This window comes from Mus pahari, chromosome X (assembly GCF_900095145.1).
Source record: "Mus pahari chromosome X, PAHARI_EIJ_v1.1, whole genome shotgun sequence".
NCBI lineage: Eukaryota > Metazoa > Chordata > Mammalia > Rodentia > Muridae > Mus > Mus pahari.
The window spans coordinates 10,737,587-10,761,198 of NC_034613.1; the positions used below are offsets into that span (position 1 = coordinate 10,737,587).

The 23,612-nt window shown below is 34.5% G+C and overlaps 1 protein-coding gene across 15 annotated transcripts in view; it reads left to right on the forward strand.

Moving 5' to 3' along the window:
- Window positions 1-23,612, forward strand: part of Kdm6a (lysine demethylase 6A) — a 101,182-nt gene that overhangs the window by 71,223 nt on the left and 6,347 nt on the right. For all 15 annotated transcript variants that reach the window (XM_021187498.1, XM_021187501.2, XM_021187495.2 and 12 more), the window contains 9 exons: window positions 1,477-1,606; window positions 5,135-5,240; window positions 5,845-6,050; window positions 7,603-7,667; window positions 7,742-7,816; window positions 8,223-8,371; window positions 14,683-14,797; window positions 17,193-17,380; window positions 18,272-18,413. In XM_021187498.1, the coding sequence (XP_021043157.1) occupies window positions 1,477-1,606; window positions 5,135-5,240; window positions 5,845-6,050; window positions 7,603-7,667; window positions 7,742-7,816; window positions 8,223-8,371; window positions 14,683-14,797; window positions 17,193-17,380; window positions 18,272-18,413 (1,176 nt within the window). The remainder of the gene's footprint in view (window positions 1-1,476; window positions 1,607-5,134; window positions 5,241-5,844; window positions 6,051-7,602; window positions 7,668-7,741; window positions 7,817-8,222; window positions 8,372-14,682; window positions 14,798-17,192; window positions 17,381-18,271; window positions 18,414-23,612) is intronic.

Here is a 23,612-nt window from a genome sequence, read left to right on the forward strand (position 1 = left end):
CATAGCTGACTGAGATATAGTACCTTGATACATTCCACTATTCTTGTCTCCTATCTGCCTGCCTCTGCCTTGGCTAATCTGGTCTTTACTCTCCTTTCCTAGTGTTGCTTCTATTCAGTTAAATCAGGGGCTCAATACCTCATCCAGTCTTTGTAGACTCAAGACATTTGCTTTAAAAACAAAATGAGAAACCGAGATGTCATAAAAATTGTTTTTGGAGGTAGATTCTAGAACTATATTATGTCCCAAAAGTTATAAGCAATGTGAAAAGGCTTTTTTTGTTGTTTTTGTTAATAAAATTTTGTGCTATGGAGTGGCTAGTTACTATATTTCTTAATGTAGTTACTATATTTCTAAATGTCTTATGAAAGATATTCTTCCATCTCATTTTTGAGGTCAATGAGGACATTTGGACATTCACTTGAGTACATTCTCATAGTTTTGTGTTAAACTTACAAAGGTCATTTTGCTTCTTTATAGACACTGAATGTTGTAAATAGCTAAATGCACCAAAACTTTCATCAGTCTCTGGGGTGGACTTGGGGTATTTTAACCAATCTAGGCATTAACTTAATGAAGAGGCAGGAAATCACTTGTGTAAGTTGGAGACAAATCTTCTGAAGCTTAGAGCAAAAGGGTCTTGAGATTGCAAGTAGTGGGGCGTTTGGTTGATACTAGCTTATGCCAGAACTCAGGTGAAAGGCACACAGGTATGAGAGACCTGATAGCAGTCTTTTTAACGGAACATTTTTTTAGAAGGTCCTTTTACTCAGAGCACTTTCTTTTCATTTCTCTACTAAATATGGTAGTTACTTCAAAATGGAAAAAAGAACGATGTAAAATGACATAGTTTCTAAATTCTCTCTGTAACCATCTTATTCCATAACTTTCCTTTCTTTTCTATCTACTTTGCGCTATTTTGATAAAGTTTTATTATTTGGCCTGTGGTATTCTAAAGCTGTTCAGAAAATAGCATACCTACCCTGCATCTGTCTGCAGCATTAAGATTGATAAGTAAATGTTTATAGTCTCTTACACAGATTATATGTGTCAGTTATTTCAGAGAAATTTCTGTCTGTTTCAGACTTGATTTTTACAAGCAAATTTTTAAGACAGTAAAAAACTGCTAATATGACTATTTGCAATTTCTCTTGGTTGAGCTAATGCACCAAACCTGAATGGAAAAGATTCTGATAATTGAAAGGAAATTAGAATTCATACTTGTTCTTCACATAAAGAAATCATAAACAAAATAGGGATTTTTTTTTTTTTTTTTATGTTCAACATATTTGCTTTTAGTTTTCTTCAATGGAAGATCCAGGAATCAAAATAAGTATTTGCAGGAAGAATTTTGTTGTTCTGCTGGATTCAAAATTCATGGAGTTATGAAAGTGTCTATTATAACGTAATTCAGGATTGTTTTCTGCCTTCTATGTAAACGTAATACTGATTTTTCTTTCCTGTTATTTTTTAAAGGAATCTAGGTAAAAATGGCCTGTCTAATAGTAGCATCCTGTTGGATAAATGTCCGCCTCCAAGACCACCATCCTCACCATACCCTCCCTTGCCAAAGGACAAGTTGAATCCACCTACACCTAGTATTTATGTGAGTCTGAGTTAACTAGAAATCATCCAAGTTTGTGGTTTCTTCTCTATGTCTTTTGTAAAAATCTTTTAGGTCAACATAGATACCCTTTAACAAATATTACAGTTATTGGCAGCAATGTGACTATTTGGCAACAAGAAGATATATTCAAAGATATTTTGTGATATTTTACAAGTACCTTTTCAGTTGTTGGTTATATTACAAATTTATTGTTGTTTTGTCTTGTTGTTTTTGTTGTGCTGGAGACTGAACCTAGTACTTTGCACATTCTGGGCATGTATTCTATAACATTGCTACCATTCCCATAGTTCTTCTGTGATTATAAGATATATTAGAATGAGTGAGAAATATTTTCACTGCCTTAATTTTTAGCATTATAGGTCAGAATGGGGTCCCATGTCCGGAGTCTGGCCAGCCACAGGGCCAGGTCCACTCATGGAGGCAGATACTGGACCCCATGCCGCCTCCACTAGGCAGGCTGTGAGAAGCTGCAGGAACCCACTTCAGGGGTGGGAAAGGCTCATTTTGAGGTCCCTGTAGAACTGCTGGCAGTTGGCTTAGGGGTCCGGGCTTGCACGGAGGCCGAGATTGGCAGGTTCTTATTCTTGGGCACTGCAAACGCCACTGAATGCCACAGAAGAGCTGAGAACAGAATGTGGGCCTGCAGGCAGGCTCTGGCTAGTTACCACAAGGACATGAGAGTCCTTGGGCAGGCGGCTTGGGTTGGTGGAAGCTGTGTCTGGGAGTGCAGGGAGGCCTGTGGCAGAAGATTAGACGCACACCTCTCCAGAATACCACCTGCTCCATTGCTCCAGCAATGATGAGAAGAGACAGTCCATGGTTTTAAGGTGTTTATTGTAGAAAGGCAGAGAGAGGGAGATAGTACAGAAGTAGAGGCCGACCATGGCCAGATGGAGAGAGGGAGGAAGGGGATGGGGAAAAGATGGAAAGCAAGAGGGCAAGAGTGAGAGAGGCAGGAGCAAGAGAGTAAGAAAGAGAAGAGGAGCAAATAGCCCCTTTTATCGTGGGCTGGGCCTACCTGGATGTTGCCAGGTAACTGTGGGGAGGAACATACCTGGATGTTGCCAAGTAACTGTGTGAGTGGAGTCCAGACAGAATACCAGGCGCCTGGGGCATTGCCTACATGGCTGATGGACACACACCTCTGGGGGGCCGGGGCAGTGGTTGTGGGAGACTGTAGCTGCAACAGGCACCAGAGGCTCAGGGGGCATGGCTGAACACCTGCCATCCCTCATATGCAGAAGTCACTACCTACCAGTCACCAGGTTCAAGGCCTGTGCCTGTGCTCGACCGGGAATCAGGTTGTCTGTGCACAGCTCACAGAGCAGTATTAAACAAAAGCTACTTGGAACTATTGAACTATTTAACTTTTTTTTTTTTTTTTTTTTTAAGTAAACTGGGTTTTATATCTATCAATTTTATGGGCCTTAGTATTCATTCACTCTGTTTCGTACACATGCTAAAAGATGTACCTTCAATGGCAGAAAAGAAAAAAGTGTGTTTTAAGAATGTGGTCATTGGGGCTGGAAAGTTGGCTAAGCAGTTAGAAGCATTTGCTGCTCTTGCAGAAGATCCAGATTCAGTTACCTATACTCACATGACCATCCATAATTCCAGTTGACCTTGTCTGGCCTCCGTGGATACCAGGCACATGCATAGTATACATGCATATAGGCAAAACACTCGTTTACATAAAATAATTTGTTTTTGTTTTTTCGAGACAGGGTTTCTCTGTGTATCCCTGGCTGTCCTGGAACTCACTCTGTAGACCAGGCTGACCTCAAACTCAGAAATCCACCTGCCTCTGCCTCCCAAGTGCTGGGATTAAAGGCGTGCGCCACCATCACTCGGCCATAAAATAAAATTTTAAGCCAGCATGTCTATAAAAGAAAGAATATGATTATAGATGGATACATGTTACAAAAATCTTTATAAGTTTTTTTTTTTTTTAGCATATTTAAAACTATCAGTTTTATCTCAGAAATTTAGACATCTGGTCTGAAGAGTTGAATAAAAGCAGTTCTTAATTGTGTTTTTCACAAATAAATCCTAATACCGCTTTATTAACTTATTCCAAGAAAAAAATTAGATATATATAAACTTATGGTAATATACTTTGGATGGTCTTATACATCTATGAAAATGATAGTTTGAGAAATTTTGATTTCTTCACAGAAGTTTTAAGCATATGACAAGTCTCCAACCCTTTGTGAATATATAGTTAAGAAGTATTGAACAGACTCTTGTTATACAACTTACCCTGAAAACTTAGGTACTCTGCCAGAGTGTCTACCCATTGAACAGCTTTTCCCTATCTGCTTAAGTCATAATTCTGTTTTCATGAATTTCACTACTTTATATATGGAATCAAATTTCCTTATGACTAGTTTATTTCATTTATCATGTCCTCAAGGTTCATCCATGTTACAGCATATGACAGGATAATCAGTCAGTTAATTTGGTGATACTAGGATTAGACTCTGCTTTTTGCTCATGCTAATAAAAATATTCTACCATCAAGCTGTCTTTTCCCTCACTAACTCTTCATTTGTTGCTTATTTTTCCCCTGCTAGCAGTAAAACCTAGGTTCTTTTGCTTGTGAGTCAAGTAGTCTGCCATTGAGCTATATACTCCATTCTTTAGCTATCTTCTAATCTTGCCTGATACTGTAGTTATTTACTTAACTGCAGGAATAATGTTGCATCAAGAACATATGCTATCATTTAGAATTTTTAAGATTTATTTTTCTCATTTTCAGTTACAAATACAGAATTAGATACATGTGAGAGTAGGTGGCCCCTGGAGCTGGAGTTATGGGTAGTTGTGAGCCCCAGGACTAGGAATCAAAATCTGGTCCTTCCTCTGCAAGAACAGTAAGTGCTTATATCCACTGAGGCATATCTCCAGGCCAAGATGATTTCATTTTTGGTCACTCTAGCTAGCCCGAAATTCAGAGAGGCCTACTTCTGCCTCCTGAGTACTGTGATTAAAGTGACTGCCACCATTCCCAGCTTCTATATCACGTTTTTTAACTTTTTAAATTTTGTGGTTTTTCAATATGGATAGTATTGAGAGATAAAACGTAAGAGCCCCTTTAATGTTCAGATAAACATTCTACCATGGACTTAGAACCCAGCCCATATTTGGTGCTCTTACTCTCTGTGGAGGCTTTTGAGGCCAAGCAAACTCTACCACTGAGCTATTCTTTCTACTCACCCATTGATGCTTCTTGATTTCTTCCTTTTTAAGGGTCAATAATCGTCACTTTGGTTTTGAAGTTTAAATGTAATTTCGGCTACCTAATAATTTGTTGAACATATAGTACACAAAAATGTATGTGGTTGCTATTTAGTGACGGTTAAAATCAAAGTGCAAAAATACTAGAAAATAGAAAAAATATGAATGCATAAAATAAAGTAGCTATATAGGAAAAAAATATAAGGCATAATATTTAAGTTAAAAAGCTGTATTTTCTTAAGATATAACCATATATTTTTAACTTTACAGTTGGAAAATAAACGTGATGCTTTCTTTCCTCCATTACATCAATTTTGTACAAACCCAAACAACCCTGTTACAGTAATACGTGGCCTTGCTGGAGCTCTTAAATTAGGTATGCTTTAAGTAAACAGAAAAATATTTTCTATATGTGCTGTTTTTTAACCTTTTAAAACACCAGTAAAGAAGGCTGGTACCCCCCCCCCCGACACACTCCCCCTCCAATCATCACTCACACATCCACATATTTTCAGTTTAATATGGATGGGGGAATTTTGATTATTTTTGAGTCCATGATTTGAATCTATAATGGTCATGGTGTTTGTTGTTGGCAATTTAGGATTAGTTTTTTTATTTAGCTTTTATTTTTATCTAATGACTGATGTTGAACTACTATGAGAATTTTGAATATAAAGTGTAAGTACTCATCAAGTACCGTACTATAGCCCCATTAGTATTTGCTAGCACCCACAAAAATTAAGTATGTGAAAGTTTGACCATTGGACTGGACTCATTCTCTATTTGGATAACATGAGCATTAGGTAGGCCCAGGCCTTCAAAGTATGTAAATGACCTGGTTGGTTTTTAGGAGAAATGGATATAGTGCCATAAAATGCTTCATCTTTGAAAGAAAAGACAGAAGTGGGGTACATTTTTGTTTTGTTTTGTTTTGTTTTTTTACTGACTTGTTTTATTTATTTATGGCTTACTTTATAAAGACTTGGGACTTTTCTCTACTAAAACTTTGGTGGAAGCTAACAATGAACATATGGTAGAAGTGAGGACACAGTTGTTACAACCAGCAGATGAAAATTGGGACCCTACTGGAACTAAGAAAATCTGGCACTGTGAAAGTAATAGATCTCATACTACAATTGCTAAATATGCTCAGTACCAGGCCTCCTCATTCCAAGAATCATTGAGAGTAAGTATTTGCTTCCTAGACGTTATTTTTAGAGATTTAAAAATTATTTCATTTTGTAGCTTTGAAAGAAGACATTACTTTTGTAAATATCAGATTACATTATATTACATTAAATACCTTGTAAGTGTTACCCACTTTACCTTAAACAAACCTATGAGTTGATTGATGAGTAAATAATTTGTAGAAAGGGAATTACTATCTAGTAAAATGTTTCCTAGGTTATCTGAGGTATTTATGATTAAAGCAAGGTTTCTTCAGTACCATTGACATTTTGGGTTGAACAATTCTTTTTTGTGGGGCTATTTAGCAGCATCCATGTCTTCTCTAAAGCATTTTTATACCTGGCAAATATTTCCTGGAAAACAAAGTTGTCCCCTCTTGAATCACTGATTTGGAGCCTACATCTGTCTTGAGTTTGCTTTATGCTTATTCTTGTATGCTTGCATTTTCTTTTCTTATGCCAGATTAATATTACCAGGTAGGCAACCCTTTGAGGAAGTATTAGTGTTCTTCCTTCCAGTCATATTAAAAAAAAAAAAAAAAAGTGCTGAGGAAGAGGTAGAAACAAGATATAATAAACATAAGACATTATTATATAATTTCAACATATGTGTATATATTTATATTTTAAAATATGAATTTTGAGACTAATCAAAATCATTACTAAAACACCCCTCTAGATCATACATCATTGAAACATTACTAAAATCATGTAGTAGCATAATAAGAATTTTGTGAGTTCTTCCACAAAATGAATATAAAACATCCATAGAAGTGAGCTCTTTGAAATACTGCTTTGTGCTAAATTGTTCACATATCCTACCAGGACATTTAATTTACTATGTAACTGAAAGTCTTGAGTTTGTCATTCATTAGATTTGCGTATCTCTTTTTAAATATTTAAAATGTTCCACTGAGCTCACATTTTCAATCAAGACATCATTTATACATGAATTTACAAATTTGGATTACTATCTTCGTTATAGTTTCTGTTTCTTTGATGAAGCACTGTGACCTAAATCCACTTGGAGAGGAAAGGGTTTATTTGGCTTACATTTCAGTATCACACTGTTCATCATCAAGCACAGTCAAGACAGGAAACCAAACAGTGCAGGAACCTAGAGACAGGAGCTGATGGGGAGGGCATGGAGGGGTACTGTGTATTAGCTTACTCCTCATGGCAACCTGATTTCTTTAGAACCCAGGACCAACAGCATGGGTGAGATACCACTAACAATGGACTAGGCCTTCCTCCATCAATCACTAATGAAGAAAGTGTCCCAGCCAGATATTGTGGAGGCATTTTCTCAATTGAGGTTCCCTCCTTTCAGATAACTCTGGCTTGTGTCAAATTGACATAAACTACTCAGCAGTTTTCTACTGTCCCTTTCTACTCCTACAAAAAATATTCATCTAGTAAAATCTGTCCTACAAGTTGCTTTGTGTTAAAGTGAATTATATCAGTTTTTCTTTTCATGCAAATAGAGGTACTATGAATCTGTAGTGACATAAAGGAAAGATTAACCAGTTGTGTGGAATTCCTGATTTTTAGGAAGAAAATGAGAAAAGAAGTCACCATAAAGATCACTCAGACAGTGAATCTACATCATCAGATAAGTAAGTAATTTTTCATTTCCACTTAATAGTTCTGTTTAAAAGATGTGCTTGTAATTTTCCTCTTTCTTTTTAAGTTCTGGGAAAAGAAGAAAAGGACCCTTTAAAACCATTAAGTTTGGGACCAACATTGACCTGTCTGATGACAAAAAGTAAGTCCTTGTGATAGTTATGTGAGCTGACGAACAGAAATGTCCTTGCTTTGTCTGAGAATTGTTTACAATATTTTCTATTTTGTTTCTTACCATTTTCCTGAATTGGCATGAGGTCAAACTAAATAATTTTACTAGGTTTTACAGCTAAACTATTTTTTTAATAGTAATACTGTTATATGCTTTTTTAAAAAAAAACAAAAACCCTGATTTTATGACAGTTTTTTTTTTCATTTATTTATGCCTATAATTTTAATACTGTTTTACATTGGAAGTTAATTTATACATTCCATTATTTCTTTCATGAAAGTAAAATATAGATTTTCTGATTGAAACATAGAGCTTTGAGTAAATTCATAACATCCACACATATTTATGTCAGGGTTTTACTCCTATTTCTTTATAGATGGAAGTTACAGCTACATGAGCTGACGAAACTTCCTGCCTTCGTGAGAGTCGTATCTGCAGGAAATCTTCTAAGTCACGTTGGTCATACTATTCTGGGCATGAACACAGTTCAACTATACATGAAAGTTCCAGGAAGCAGAACACCAGGTAAATTTTATTAATTAGTATCTCATAAAAGATGAAGCTTTTTTCATCTTTTAATGTAAAGAAAGAGACTAAACATCTTTCTACTTAAAATTAATAGAACTAAAATGATTGATCTTGTAAGATTTGATGCTTTTATCAGGACTTAGGTCTGAATTTCTTCCTTTTGATATCCTTCAAATCTAATCCTAATGATTTCTTCTGAAAAGTTTTAGAGTACCCTCTAGCCCAACAACTGTTGTTCTTCTGTTCAAATGTTCTTCTGAGAATGGTAGGGATACAGTGTTTCATAACAGTTTTTTAAAAAATCATAATTTATGTACTTATTTTATATTGTGATCTAGTGTGTTTCTAATATATAACAGCTTCACTTGAAAAACATATTTTTCCATCTATTCTACTCTGTTTGGTTTTAAAAAGAAACTGGTTACAGTCCTCTAGTTAAGTTGTAACTGACAGTTTCAAAAACACTTAATATAAAGTAATTACTAAATTCATCCGATAGACTTGACCACCAACTGGACAGGTAAGTTTTTCAAAGTCATATGCTTTCTTGGGATTGTTTCCTTCATATCAAATGATTTCATTTTTTGCTTTCAAGTTTTCATCAATCAATAATATACTATCCTTGGGGCCCATGGGTTGACATGAAATTTTAGAGTAATGTTTGAAATATTTAGTAATCACTATAATCCTAACATCAATGAAATAGGACAGCTACTGATAAGGAATAAGTATCTGTCACATGTTTCAACTTCAAATGTTTAAGTACACATTACTTAAAACCAAAATGCTTTCTTTCTTTGTTCCTTAATGACTTTGTTTAAGAATCATTACAAAATAGAATATTTTGATTTCGACTAATGTAGATCATTGTTTTCTTTCTCTGTCAGGCTAGATTATTTTCCTTTGTAAAATATATAATTAATCTTTGGAAATTAAGATCTGAGATTGAGTATTACTAAGACAACAAACAACACACACACACACACACACACACAAAATCTGGCATAAATTGTCCAGAGAACTATGTTCTACTTTCTGCTCCATCATTAGACATGTTTATTGTATGTGTCCATATATGCTTGCACTAACATGTGTATATGTGCCATGGCACATATGTAAAAGTCAGAATATAAATTTCCAGAGTCAGTTTCTGTCGTTTTACCACATGTATCTGTGGAGGTTGACCACTGGTTGTTCAGCTTGATACCAAGCATTTTTACCTGCTCAGTTCTCGTTCACCTTGGACTCCCATGCTCCTTTCCCCTGTTAGTAAAGTTTTATTTGGTGGTTGGGGGGTTAGGGTTAGTGCATTAGAAGGTTCTGAAAATGCACCAGGTAACTGCACTAGAAATCTTAACATCTTGTTATCTTCTTCAAGTTATTTTTAATAAAAGTTTAAAAATATAATATATAGATTTCATAAATGAGAGAAAACATACTTGTTCTTAAGCCTGCTCACTTCATGTAGCAACATAATCTCCAACGTTATACATTTTCCTATGAAGGTTGTAATTTCAATTTTTTTTCATTTTCCTATGAAAGTTGTTATTTCTATTGCATAAAAATTCATACTTATTACATAAAACTGAAAAATGATATATTTCCAATATTGATGCTTTCCTCTGAGAGAAATTTCTTCATTTATTCTTTGCTTATTTTTCTCAATAATATTGACTAAAATAATGGGCGTGTGCATTAAATTTTTTAATGTATATTATAATTTCATATCTTATAAAAACCAGAATCCCATTTTAGAATTCATATACATTATTAAAAGCAAATATAACTGAGAAATCATTCTATCCAATAATTTTATATTTAGCCAACAGTGAGTTAATAAGTAGTTAATTAACATTTGTTGTATATTTATGAGATAGTGTCATCTTCATAACAATTTCAAAAGATACTTTTCATATACTATATTATCCTTAGCTATTTTCTCTTTTTTTTTTATTTTATTTTAAATTATTTATTTATATTTCAAATGTTGTCCCCTTTCCTGGTTTCCCCTCTGCAAACCTCCTAGCCCGTTCCCCCTTACCCTGCTTCTATGAGGGTGCCCCCCCCTCCCACCCACCCACTCCTGCCTCACTGCCCGAGCATTCCTCTGCATTGGGGCATCAAGCCTTCACAGGACCAAGGGCCTCCCCTCCCATTGATGCCGGATAAGGCCTCTTCAGTGCCTTCAGTCCTTCCCCTAACTCCTCCATTGGGGTCCCTCTGAGTATCCACATCTGTATTGGTCAGAATCTGGCAGAGCCTCTCAGGAGACAGCTGTATCAGGCTCCTATCAGCAAGCACTTCTTTTTTTTTTTTTTTTTTTTTGCTTTTTTTTTTTCTACATTTCAAATGCTATCCCGAAAGTTTCCTATACCCTCCCCCCACCTCTGCTCCCCTGCTTGTGGACGTTGTACATCGTGGTGCGCACTAGGCTCCGCACCACGATGTACAACGTCCACAAGCAGAATGGGTATTCCACACTTTTTGCCTAATACCCACTTATCAGTGAGTACATACCATGTGTGTTCTTTTGTGACTGAGTTACCTCACTCAGGATGATATTTTCTAGATCCATCCATTTGCCTGCAAATTTCATGAAGTCATTGTTTTTAATAGCTGAGTAGTANTCNATTGTGTAAATGTACNNCATTTTCTGTATNCATTNCTCTNTTGAGGGACATCTGGGTTCTTTCCAGCNTCTNGCNATTATAAATANGGCTGCTATGAACATAGTGAAGCATGTGTCCTCATTACATGTTGGAGCATCATCTGGGTATATGCCTAGGCATGGTATGGCTGGGTCCTCATGTAGTACTATGCCCAATTATCTGAGGAACCACCAGACTGATTTGCAGAGTATCAGCTTGCAATCCCACTAGCAATGGCGGAGAGTTCCTCTTTCTCCACATCCTCCACATCAGCTATCATCTGAGTTTTTGGTCTTAGCTGTTCTGCCTCTGTGAGGTAGAGTCTCATGGTTGTTTTGATTTGCATTTCCCTGATGACTAAGAATATTGAACATTTTTTCTCTGCCATTCTCATTTCCTCAGTTGAGAATTCTCTGTTTAACTCTGTTTCCACATTTTTAAAACAGTTACTTGGTTCTCTGGAGTCTAACTTCTTGAATTCTTTATATATAAGAATTCTGAAGGACTGGGAAGTATCTGTTGGTTGCCATTTGGTCCTGTAGACAGCACCCTTTGCCTTACAGAAGCTTTGCAATTTGATGAGGTCCCATTTATTGATTCTTAATCTTGCAGCACAATGCATTGGTGTTCTGTTCAGGAATTTTTCCCCTGTGCCCATATCTTTGAGACTCTTCCTCACTTTCTCCCCTATAAATTTCAATGTCTCTGGTTTTATGTGGAGTTCCTTGGTTCACTTAGACTTGAGCTTTGTACAAGGAGATAAGAATGGATCAATTCTCATTCTTCTACATGATAACCGCCAGTTGTGCCAGCACCATTTGTTGAAAATGCTGTCTTTTTTCCACTGGATGGTTTTAGCTCCCTTGTCAAAAATCAAGTGACCATAGGTATGTGGATTCATTTCTGGGTCTTCGATTCTATTCCACTGATCTCTCTGCCTGTCACTGCACCAATACCATTCAGTTTTTAATCACCATTGCTCTGTAGTACCGCTTGAGGTCAGGGATGGTGATTTCTCCATATATTCTTGTATTGTCAAGAGTAGTTTTGCTGTCCTTATTTTTTGTTATTCAAATGAATTTGAGTACTGCTCTTTCCAATTCTGGGAAGAATTGAGTTAGAAATTTGATGGGGGATTACATTGAATCTGTAGATTGCTTTTGGCAAGATGGCCATTTTGACTATATTAATCCTGCCATTCCATGAGCATGGGAGATCTTTCCATCTTCTGAGATCTTCAGTTTCTTTCTTCAGAGTCTTGAAGTTCTTATCATACAGATCTTTCACTTGCTCAGTTAGATTCACACCAAGTTATATTATTTGTGATTATTTTGAAGGGTGTTATTTCCCTAATTTCTTTCTCAGCCTGTTTATCGTTTGAGTGTAGGAAGGCTACTGATTTGTTTGAGTTAATTTTATGTCCGTCCACTTTGCTGAAGTTGTTTATCAGATATAAAAGTTCTGTGGTGGAATTTTTGGGGTCACTTAAGTCTACTATCATATCATCTGCAAATAGTGATCGTTTGACATTTTTCTTTCCAGTTGTATTCCTTTGACCTCCTTTTGTCATCTAATTGAAGTAGCTAGAATTTCAAGTAGTGTATTGAATAAGTAGGGAGAGAGTGGGCAGCCTTGTCTAGTCCCTCATTTTTGTGGGATTGCTTCAAGTTTCTCTCCATTTAGTTTGAGGTTGGCTACTGGTTTGCTGTATATTGCTTTTACTATTTTTAGATATGGGCCTTGAATTCCTGATCTTTCTAAGATTTTTTACATGAAGGGTTGTTTAATTTTGTCAAATGCTTTTTCAGCATCTACTGAAATGATCATTTGTTTATGTAGTGGATTTCATTGATGGATTTCTGTATAGTGAACCATCCCTGCATCCCGGGGATGAAGCCTACTTAATGGTGCATGATTATTTTGATATGTTCTTAGATTCGGTTAGTGAGAATTTTATTAAGTAATTTTGTATCATTGTTCTAATGTCTAAGGAAAATCACATAATTTTAAAAATTACTTTGATACATTAAAGTAGAAAAAAAGTAAACTATTGTTAATTTTTCCCTATACTATTTAAAATATAAACATTTTTTGTACCAGATATTTGAAATCCAGTGTCTCGTATGCAATTGCTGCCCCTTCCAGTTCACATTTCAAAAAGTCATCAGTATTAGATGGCATGGTATTATAAGAAATGTATCTGTTTTCATCAGTACAATATAAAAAGTATCATTTTGCATGTGTTTGTATTAAAAGGTTGTATTAAACAGTTATATCTGTTATAGGTTTCTTTACATCAGGCATAATATATATTTTAAACTCCAAGGTTGTCTTAAGGCTGTATTTACCCTTAAAGATTTTTGTATAGATGATACAGTCATGGAATCTCTGATTATAAATAGAACTCACTTTTATTTAGAGTCCATACTATGGGGGAATTTCCAAATATCTACTTATAATAACTATTGAATATCATTATATTGTTTGCACCGGAGATAAATGAAACAATAAACTTCTGTTCTTTCCTGAATTCTCAGTTAGATTAGAATAATGTAAATAAAATACAATTCCTTAGAAAGAAATTTGACTGTTTTCCATCTAGAACAAGGGGCACTACACCAGAAATGCAGATTTTAAGTATTTTATGTCATTCAACTAGAATTCTAGAAAAGGCAAGATGTAAGGTATTATACTCTAAATGTCTACTAACTTTAAGTCACCTTTCTTTTGGTCAAGTATTTACTTCATTGTAGTAACCTGTTATAATCTCCCTGAATTCTGATAAAGTTGATCTTCATATGAGGGGAGGATCCCCTATTTTGTCTTTTCTTTCCCCTTTGATAATAGCTGTTTTATTTTATATTTTTCTTTAAGAATTTATTATTTTTAATTGTATGGGTACGTATGTGCTCATGAGTGCAGGTACCCACGGAGCCCAGGGGTGCCAGAACCTCTTAGAGCTACCTATTGTGGTTTTTGAGATCAAACACAAGTACTCTATAAGAGCAGCATAGACTCCTCACCTCTGAGCCATCTCTCCAGCCCAAGTAGTTATTTTAAAAACCAGGCTTTAAGCCGAGCTATGGTGGTGCACGCCTTTAATCCCAGCACTTGGGAGGCAGAGGCAGGTGGATTTCTGAGTTCGAGGCCAGCCTAGTCTAAAAAGTGAGTTCCAGGACATCCAGGGCTACACAGAGAAACCCTGTCTCGGAAAAAAAAAAAAAAAAGGGAACAACAACAAAAAAACAGGCTTTATTCACAATGAAAAAAACAAAAGGTAATGGCATTTATAACAAATACATATTATTAGGCACCATTCTAATTATTATTTCCTTCATCTTCAAAATAGCAGTTTTATAGAAATGTTAATATTTGTTCTTATATAGAAGGAGAGTGTGCTTAAAATACTTTAATAACTTGCTTGGGTTAATGCTGTATTTTAGCCAAGCAGACTATCAGAGCCTAAACTCTATTTTGCCTTCCATGTTAGTCCTTAATAAGTTAGGAGTAGTTCACCAAACACAATCATGAAACCAGACTCAACACAAAAGGCAAAAGACCTGAATCTTGAACATATTCTATTAACATTTTAAAGGTTTCATGTTTAAGGACAGATTTTCTGTAGAATTAATTATATGTTGATTTCTTTTTCACCTTTAGGTCATCAAGAAAATAACAACTTCTGTTCAGTTAATATAAATATTGGCCCAGGCGACTGTGAATGGTTTGTTGTTCCTGAAGGCTACTGGGGTGTTTTGAATGACTTCTGTGAAAAGTAGGTTTCCATACTAAATTTTCTTTAAATATAATTACTAGGAAACAATATCTACAAAGGACAGCTTACTAAACTGAATACCCTAATGTGGATACGTAGTCAGCTTTTGGTTACAATTTAGTGGAAATCTTACGTCAAATTGAATTATTCCAAACCTATAATTTTATGTTACTAGAAAACTTATAGTAAAGGTATCCTGAAACTGTTCTATGAAATATACTAATAGACATGAGTTTAGAAAATTCTAGTTATTTTCATTTTAATAATCTTTGTCATGTCATCATGATATAAATTTTTCTTAAAAGTAACAATTTTTCTTCTAAAGGCTTTGTATAAAATTTAATTAACTCCTTCAGATTTTGTTTTGCTAATCAAAGAAAGTACATGCTGAATCTTTTCTTTTCAATTCTAGAAATAGTCTTCCTTTATTTTTGTGTTCTGTCTCATGTTAAAGGGTACTTCGGATTTTTAAAATTTGATTTAAATTTCTGTGTTCTTTTTTTCTAAAAGGCACTCAATTGTATAAGCTCCTGGTATTTTCATTTACTAATAAAATTAGAAAATTATGAATTAAAAATTAAAAATGTAAATTAGCATGTGATACTTGTCCCCATCTCTGTTAAATGTAGGAGGAGGGAAGTTACTGCAAATGTGTATATATGAAATTTGAAGATAAACTATAGACATTTTTTATACTAGCATGTAATTTCATACTTTGCTTTAAAAATTCTTGCTGTAAATAGTTGGGTAATTATGACACATATCATAATTGAAAAAAAAATTAAGGCCCCAAAATGTCTTTTCATATAAATAAGAGAAATAATCACCTTATAATTTCTTCACTAACATTTGTTTCATTCGATTCAAGGAAACCAGATTCAAAATTTTACAGATTCAAATGCATTGATGAAGTAACTTCCTCTATTTTATACCATAATTTATAGACTAATAGTTCTGTTGATTAATTAAGGTTGCTTGCCTGTTTACTTTTATGGTAGTAGCTCAAGGTTGAAATAGTGTTAGGATATGCGCTAATAACCGTTTTTGTTTTATAGAGAGTTTTATTTGCATAGCCTTATCACAAACATCTATCCAGTCCTATCCCCTTGCACTTAGGGTGTCATTAGCAATGTGTTCTAGAGTTTCAGAGAGTTGCCTAGCAGTTTCCAAAGTTTTTATTTGTTTGTTTAGAGATAAGAGAACAAACATGAGAACACAGGACTAGGGCTACGTAGGGCCTCTTTTCTCCTTTTACCATGTGGGGCCCACAGATCTAACTAAGGTCCTCAGGCTTGGTGGCAGATACTTTTACCAACTTAGCCATCTTGCCAGCCCGATTTTTTTTTTTTTTTAAATAAGGAAGAAAAAGGGAAAAAGAGAGATGCTGAAGTTCTATTTTAGGTCAAGGGTTTTTCCCATATAATCATGGATAATAGATAGTTTGCAGATTGTATGGTTTCTGTCACAATTGTGTTATAACAAAAAACAGTCATTGATCATATGTAAATAAATGGTAATGTCTATCTTCTAATAACATTTGTTGATTAAAAACTGTCAACAGGGTCGTAGTTTTGTGTTACGACTTAATATGTACTTTGTCATATACTTTACCCCAAGTTATAAAGTAAAGGTTACTTCTTAGATTTTAAGCAAATACTTTCTCTATATAAGTTCTTCTTTCCCCAAAATATAAAATTTGAAGTAGTTATTAAGGTGTATAAATTTCTTTTATAGGAAAAGTTACTATATAATTTTTCCAACGTACATTATGAATACCCAGTAAAATATTAAAGTAGATTAGTAATAGGATCTATACAGTGTTTGCAAAGTGGAAACATAGTGGTCATAGTGGTGGCCATGGCTATTGTGCATGATTATACAAGTTTGTTTTCAAGTGCATAGTTTTAATTAGCTGATCTTCAAAACCACTTAGAAGTTGACAACTTATTCCCCTTTTTCTGACTCAAAGCAGCAGGAGAGACTTTCTTGAGTGGGTTTTCTGGTACATAGTGTTCTTGTTTATGAATTTAAGTGACTTTATCTTTATCCTCTGTCATTTAGTGATTTCCTGATACTGCAAGAATAGAAGGGTTTATTGTCTAAAAGTGGGGAGGGACCTTACTGAAATGAAAGTAGAATAAAAGTATGTGCTACTTTAGAGTAGCTACAGATTCCCCTTGGATTGTAGAGAAAGGACTTTCAGCTATCTTTAGATATTTTCCTGTACTTTAATTAATTTCACTCTTTACATAGATGTAGCTGTTTTCGTTATACTATCAGTTAAGCTTTATTGAAATTAATTATCATTAAAAAACAAAGCTTTTTTATTTTTTTTTTATTTTATAAAGAATTTATTAGAGTCCTTGACTCATTTATACTGTTTTTCTTATTTCAGAAATAATTTGAATTTCTTAATGGGTTCTTGGTGGCCCAACCTTGAAGATCTTTATGAAGCAAATGTTCCAGTGTATAGGTTTATTCAGCGACCTGGAGATCTGGTCTGGATAAATGCTGGCACTGTTCATTGGGTTCAAGCTATTGGCTGGTGCAACAATATTGCTTGGAATGTTGGTCCACTTACAGGTATTTTTAAAAAGTATACTTGGAATAAGATTCAAAATGTCTTTTTTAAAAATAAGAAATGTCTCCTTTTTAGTATAAAAGTTAAATGTTAGCTAACTATTGAAAGTTCAAAGCCCCTAGATCCTTAACAAATGAAAGACTTAAAAGTTTATATACTTTTTTATATGTGGAAAATGTACTTGTAATTACTTTTTAGAGTTCTCAATTTTGTTTTATAAAGGGAACTCTTAAGGGAGAAAAATTAATAATTACAAATACATTCTTATAGGTTTTCTGTCTATATTAAGTTGTATGTAAAACAGTTGGAGCCTACCCTTAGGTAGTATTGCCTTAAAGTTAAGAATGTAGTATTTGGAGCCAGGAAGATCTGAATTTGAACCAGGACATACCTTTATAAACTTGGGCAAGTTACTTATTTTTTCTAGTCCTTGATTTTTTTTTTTTTTTTTCATCTAGTGATGATAGTAAAACCAATAAGGAAATTTTAAGAATTAAATGAGATAATGGATAAAAATTAGTTATACATATAGGAAGTACGCTCTATATGATTACTACTGATGCTATTACCATAATTATCACGAAACAAAAATTTTTGTAAGCAGGGTGGTGGTGGCACATGCCTTAAATCTCAACATTTGAGAGGTAGAAGCAGGTGGATCTGTAAGTTCAGGGCCAGCCTGGCTTACAGAGTGAGTTCCAATACAGCCAAGTCTACACAGAGAAGCCTTGTCTCACAAAACCAATAATAAAAATAACAAATACATACACACACACACACACACACACACACACACACACACACAGTTTTAGTGACTTGAGATTTTCATGAGGTAATAATGGTTATCGTCACATCTTTTCATGGTTTGGTTTGTGATTTGTTTTTCTCCTTAGCCTGTCAGTATAAGTTAGCAGTGGAACGCTATGAATGGAACAAGTTGCAAAATGTAAAGTCAATAGTACCCATGATTCATCTTTCCTGGAATATGGCACGAAATATCAAGGTTTCAGATCCAAAGCTTTTTGAAATGATTAAGTAAGTACTTTCTAAATTGTAGTACTAAACTCTTAAGGGTCAGGATGACTGTTAAATACTCTCCCCTCCTCTTAGAATTATATTACATTATATAGAATTACATTAAAACAAGTTGATCCAGAAGTCTAGCAAAATATGAGATTCTGCTTATTACAACTACTTTTCCCTTCCAAATAGCCCACTATGGTTTTAAAAGGAATAAAGGTATAAGTTATTCTATGGCAGAAGATTGACTTTTTAGTACTTCCCCATTCTTCTCTGAATTATTTGATTTCTCAGTAGAATTTTAATTGTAATATTAAATGTCTGCTTTTTAGTCACTGAAGGAAGAATGACATCACAGAATAATTGCTGTTACAGAGAAGTTAACAGAGGTAGTTCACTAAAATGTCAGTTTTCTAAAGTTTGCATTAAATTCTTATAAATAGTTGTTCCTCCTGTTGTTGCTGTTGTAAACATTTTATGTTTGTATAAATTCTTATCTTGTAATTTAATTTGAATACATATATACTAGTGAAAGTGTCATCAGGTTTTCAAACAAGTTATTTTTAATAATAATCTAAATTTCACTCACAAAAGGAAAAAAATTCTGGTCTCTCTATAAATATATATATATGTGAACGTAAGAAATGATGACTAATGTATGTGATGGTTAAGTCAGTAAATTGCCCATTGTCCAAGCATGAGGATCAAAAGCTGGGTGTGACAGTTGGTTTCTGTAACCTCACTCCTTGTGGGGTAGAGACAGGCAGAACCCTGGATTTCATTGGCCAGCTAGTTGAGGTGAATTGATGAACTACAGATTCATTGAGAAACGCTGTCCCAAAATATAAAGTGGAGAGCCATTTGAGAAAGACACCTGATATCAACATGAATGTCAAAGAATATGTTGGTATTTTTTATGGGAGTGAAGTTATAATGTATATTTACCAAATTTGTTTGACTATTTTATAGAATTGGCTTCAGAACTTACTTATTTATATGAAGACAAAAAAAGAATAAAAGTAAAACATAATAACTAATGCTCTTATGATACTTTTATATACTAGGTACCACATTCTCTGTATACCCATAATTTAATTACCTTCTAATATTCGTTCTTCTTGTTTTTGAAGTGGGATGTAACCCTGTGTCTCAGACTGGCCTGGACTTACTATGTAGTCCTTTATGGATTTGTATCTGCCTCACCCTCCTGAGTTCTAACAATTTGTAGGCATGAGCCATCACTGATGATACAGTACAGTTGAAAAAGGCTATTAACTAACATCTATCTTGATTGAAAGTGTTTCATTACATTTTGGATTGATTAGGGTTTTATAATTAGAAACAATTTTTTTAAAGAAATTAGTCGTAATTCCTACTTAACACAGGAGTCCTTCATAATTGCTGATCATCCAACAACTTCTTAACAATTCTTATCTTTAGTTTAAATTTCTTTAAAAATGTCTCTAAAATTCACCTCCCCTTTTTTCTCCGTTCCCTAAATACCTATTCAACAACTGTTTGAGAACCAGTGTTATGAAGATGAATTCGCTGTTTTTACATGGCATAAGTTCTAATGCTCTCTAGTAGGGAGAGACTACCAAGCAAGAGGTCTGAAAGGTGATGTGTTTGTATGGATAAGATTCAGTTGAAAAATATTAGGTAGAAATTATAAAATGCTACTTTTACCAAAGGGATGAAGAAGAGTATTTGAGACTGAAGGTGAATTTTGTGTGCTTATATATAAATAATGAGGGATAATACAAAAATCTGGGGATAGAATGTTTCAGATCTAGAGGGAAAGTACAGGCTACTTATGGGAAAAAAGTCAGTGTGACTAGAGCAACAGAAAGGAAAAGCACTAGTGATTTGAACAGCATAACAAAATGAAGTTTGTCCATGAACTTTTATGACATGGTAAGACGTATATATTGGTTCTAAATGTTGCTGCTCACCATCAGAGGATTTTAAGCAGGAGAGGAAAATAGTATTAACTCCACTATAAGAAAATAGACATGGTTGGTTTGTGGAGAACAAACTACAAACAGCAAGGTTTGACATAAGGACGGTGGTTGAAGTAGTTTAAGCTAATTTGGAAGAGATTTGCATGTGAAGATGGAGAAAGTAATCAAACTGGGTACTGTTATGTGATCAAAACTCACAGGACTTGTGCTAACAGATTGAGTAGTGCAGTGACGTAAAATGAAACTAAAGAAAGACTATTTTCTTCCAATAGTGTATAATTTATAACCAATCTTCCATAATTTTAAATAATCACCAGTTTTGACCTTTTATTGGTTTATCATAATTCCATCATACCTGCCATCCTTCTGTGTTCCTTCAGGTTTATCCTCTTCTTTAGTGTTGTAAAGTCTTGAACACCTGTATTTTCCTGTTCTCTTACCTGACACTGCAAAATGTCTAATTATTGGCTCCTGGTTTCGTTCGTCATTATGTTTCCAACTGAAAATGCTAATAATCACAAGTATAAGTCCCTAGGCCTTGGTTCATAAGATGCCTTTTTACAGTACATTTAGTCATTGATATAAAGTGATATAAAAAATGATAAAAAAGTTTTTTTTGTTGTTTTTTTTTTTTTTACTCTTTATCTTGCCCTTGTTCTTTCATTTAATGAATATTTTGTGACTGACTGCAGGCTCTGGGCTAGTCACTAAGGATTTATGGATATATCCAGTTAGTACACATAAGTAAATAGAATGAGTCCATTAGAGTTTTCTAAAGTCTTGTTATTTTAAATCTTGCATTCTTCTAAGTTCAGATGAACAGTAGATTATACTCCTAGTAAAAACAACCATTAAGGTATATATGCTTTTATGGGTTTTGTCCTTGAGGTAAAAGTTCCTAAACTATCCATTTATCATTGAGTGAGACCTTGATTTTTTTTTTTCAGCCATCTGCCTGATTTAAATGAAACTCTTAAAGTAACTTTGTGACACTGATAACCCACTGTTGTCAAAGGAGAAACAGTCCTGACCTGACATATAGATAACATGAGAAACATCTAGCATGTAGGCATATATTCAGGCAGAACACTATATATATAATAAATAAATGAACAGAAATACCTTTCAGGAAGAAGACATTCCTTTCCTGTTGTTTACTTTTTTACCCTTCAGTTTGTTAGTGTTCCTCCCCCCGTCTGTCTCTTTGAAAACAATTTTTTCATATAGTATTTTTTTAAAGATTTATTTTATGTATGTGAGTACACTGTCGTTGTCTTCAGACACAGAAGAGGGTATCAGATCCTATTACAGATGGTTGTAAACCACCATGTGGTTGCTGGGAATTGAACTTTTAGGACCTCTGGAAGAGCAGTCAGTGCTGTTAACTGCTGAGCCATCCATCGCTCTAGCCCCTGGAAATTAAAATTTTATAAGAAAAATTGTTTGAAATTATTGTGCTTGAGATGATTCTTCCTTCTTTTAGTGTCCATGATATCCTGGGTCAGTTTATGGATATAGTGCACATTTTCATTCATTCTTTGTTATGAAGTCATCCCCTAAGATTTGACATGTCTTTTCAAATCAGGTTTTGTCTGGATTAGAGTCTACTGTGTAACTTCAAATGCACTACGCTTCCAACCCATTTCTGCGGCTGTTGAGGTTTTTTTGTTTATTTGGTTGTTTGGTTGGTTTGTTTTGGTTTTTTGTTGTTATTGTTGTTGTATTTTTTTAAATGTATCAGTAGTACATGGGTCTCACTAGGCAGTTGAGGCTGATCTAAACTTAATCCTCCTGCCTCTACTAAGTGGTAAGATATCCAGTAGTATCTACAATCTTATTTTTTCTGCCTTTTACATAGTTTTTTCATCCAAACAAAAAGCAAGACTTGATTGTTGAAGAGTCATCTTTCTCTAGCTGCTAAAATAATCTGACCCTATCCCTAAAATGCACTTCAAAAACAACAACAACAACAACAACAACAAAAAACAAAACATTTTTTATCTTAGGAAATTTTGTAATTTTCTGCTACTGATTGATTTTGTAATTCTTAGTAAAATGAAATCTTAATTGCTTCTGGTAGGCCTATTAAAATTAAAAATTAATGCGAACTTTGATTTTTGTTTATGTTTTTATTTTTTTACTCTTTAATACACTCATGTTTAAATAGAATTAAAAATCTATGGTTAATCAAAGTAAAACTAGTTACTGTTGAGCCCTGAATAATATTTCTATATCTTCCCTAGAGGCTTTTCCTTGAATCTCAATGCAATTAAGTCACATCTTCTTTTCGGCCTATTCATTGTTTGTCTCTCTAAATTGTCTATTTCCACTGCTGAACACAAAATTTCAGTGGTACAAAATATAAAAGCAATGAAAAGTGTAGTTTGTTAACATTGTCAGAAAGTTAAGATTTTTCTAAGAATCTTATAATGCAATAAAAATTACAGAGCTATGATTGCAAAGGGAGACTATTCTGACATCCTCTCTAACTGTAGATAAATTACCAAAGCAGTTAGTACATTGGAGATGAAGGTTCATTCTATGGGTAAAGACTGAGATAATACTCTACAGATTGAAGGCTCTGTGTTTCAGGATGGGAGTACATTGGGGGATCTAGAGGGTGTGAGAGTAGGACATGAGGAAGACTGTAGTATGAGACTACAGACGCTTCAGATCTCTGCTTTTACAAATCTTAATTCAACTAGTCTAGTGGCTCTCCCTTTTTTTTTTCCCATATAAATTCAGTTGTACTGAGGCCCCAAATTTCATCCACTTGCAATACACAGAGAAATTAAGAAACTTAATTTTAGCATAATGCAAATGAAATATCAGATACATTCTTCCTACCTATTTTTCTTTATATTTTTTTTTTTTGTCTGTATAGAAGCATGGTTGAATTTGCAACCATAGATATCTGCAGTTTAGGCATTATTTTCTTTATGAAGTAAGATGCTACCCCCCATCTCCACCCCACCAGACCTTCCTACTCTCTGGGACCTCAAATCTCTTCAGGGTTAGGTGCATCTTCTCTGACTGAGTCTATAGCCAAGTCCATCTTCTCTGACTGGGCTGCACCTTCACCAATGGCTTTCCATGGCCTCTCACAGTGCTTCCATGGCCTCAGCTGCTCTGCATGACCCCTTCATGCCTTCAAAACCAGTACCACCTGGGTAACTCTTACACATTACCAAGTCGGCCACAGCACAAGGTACAACCTTGGCTATCTCTGGAACACAGCCTCAGTGCTCTCAGA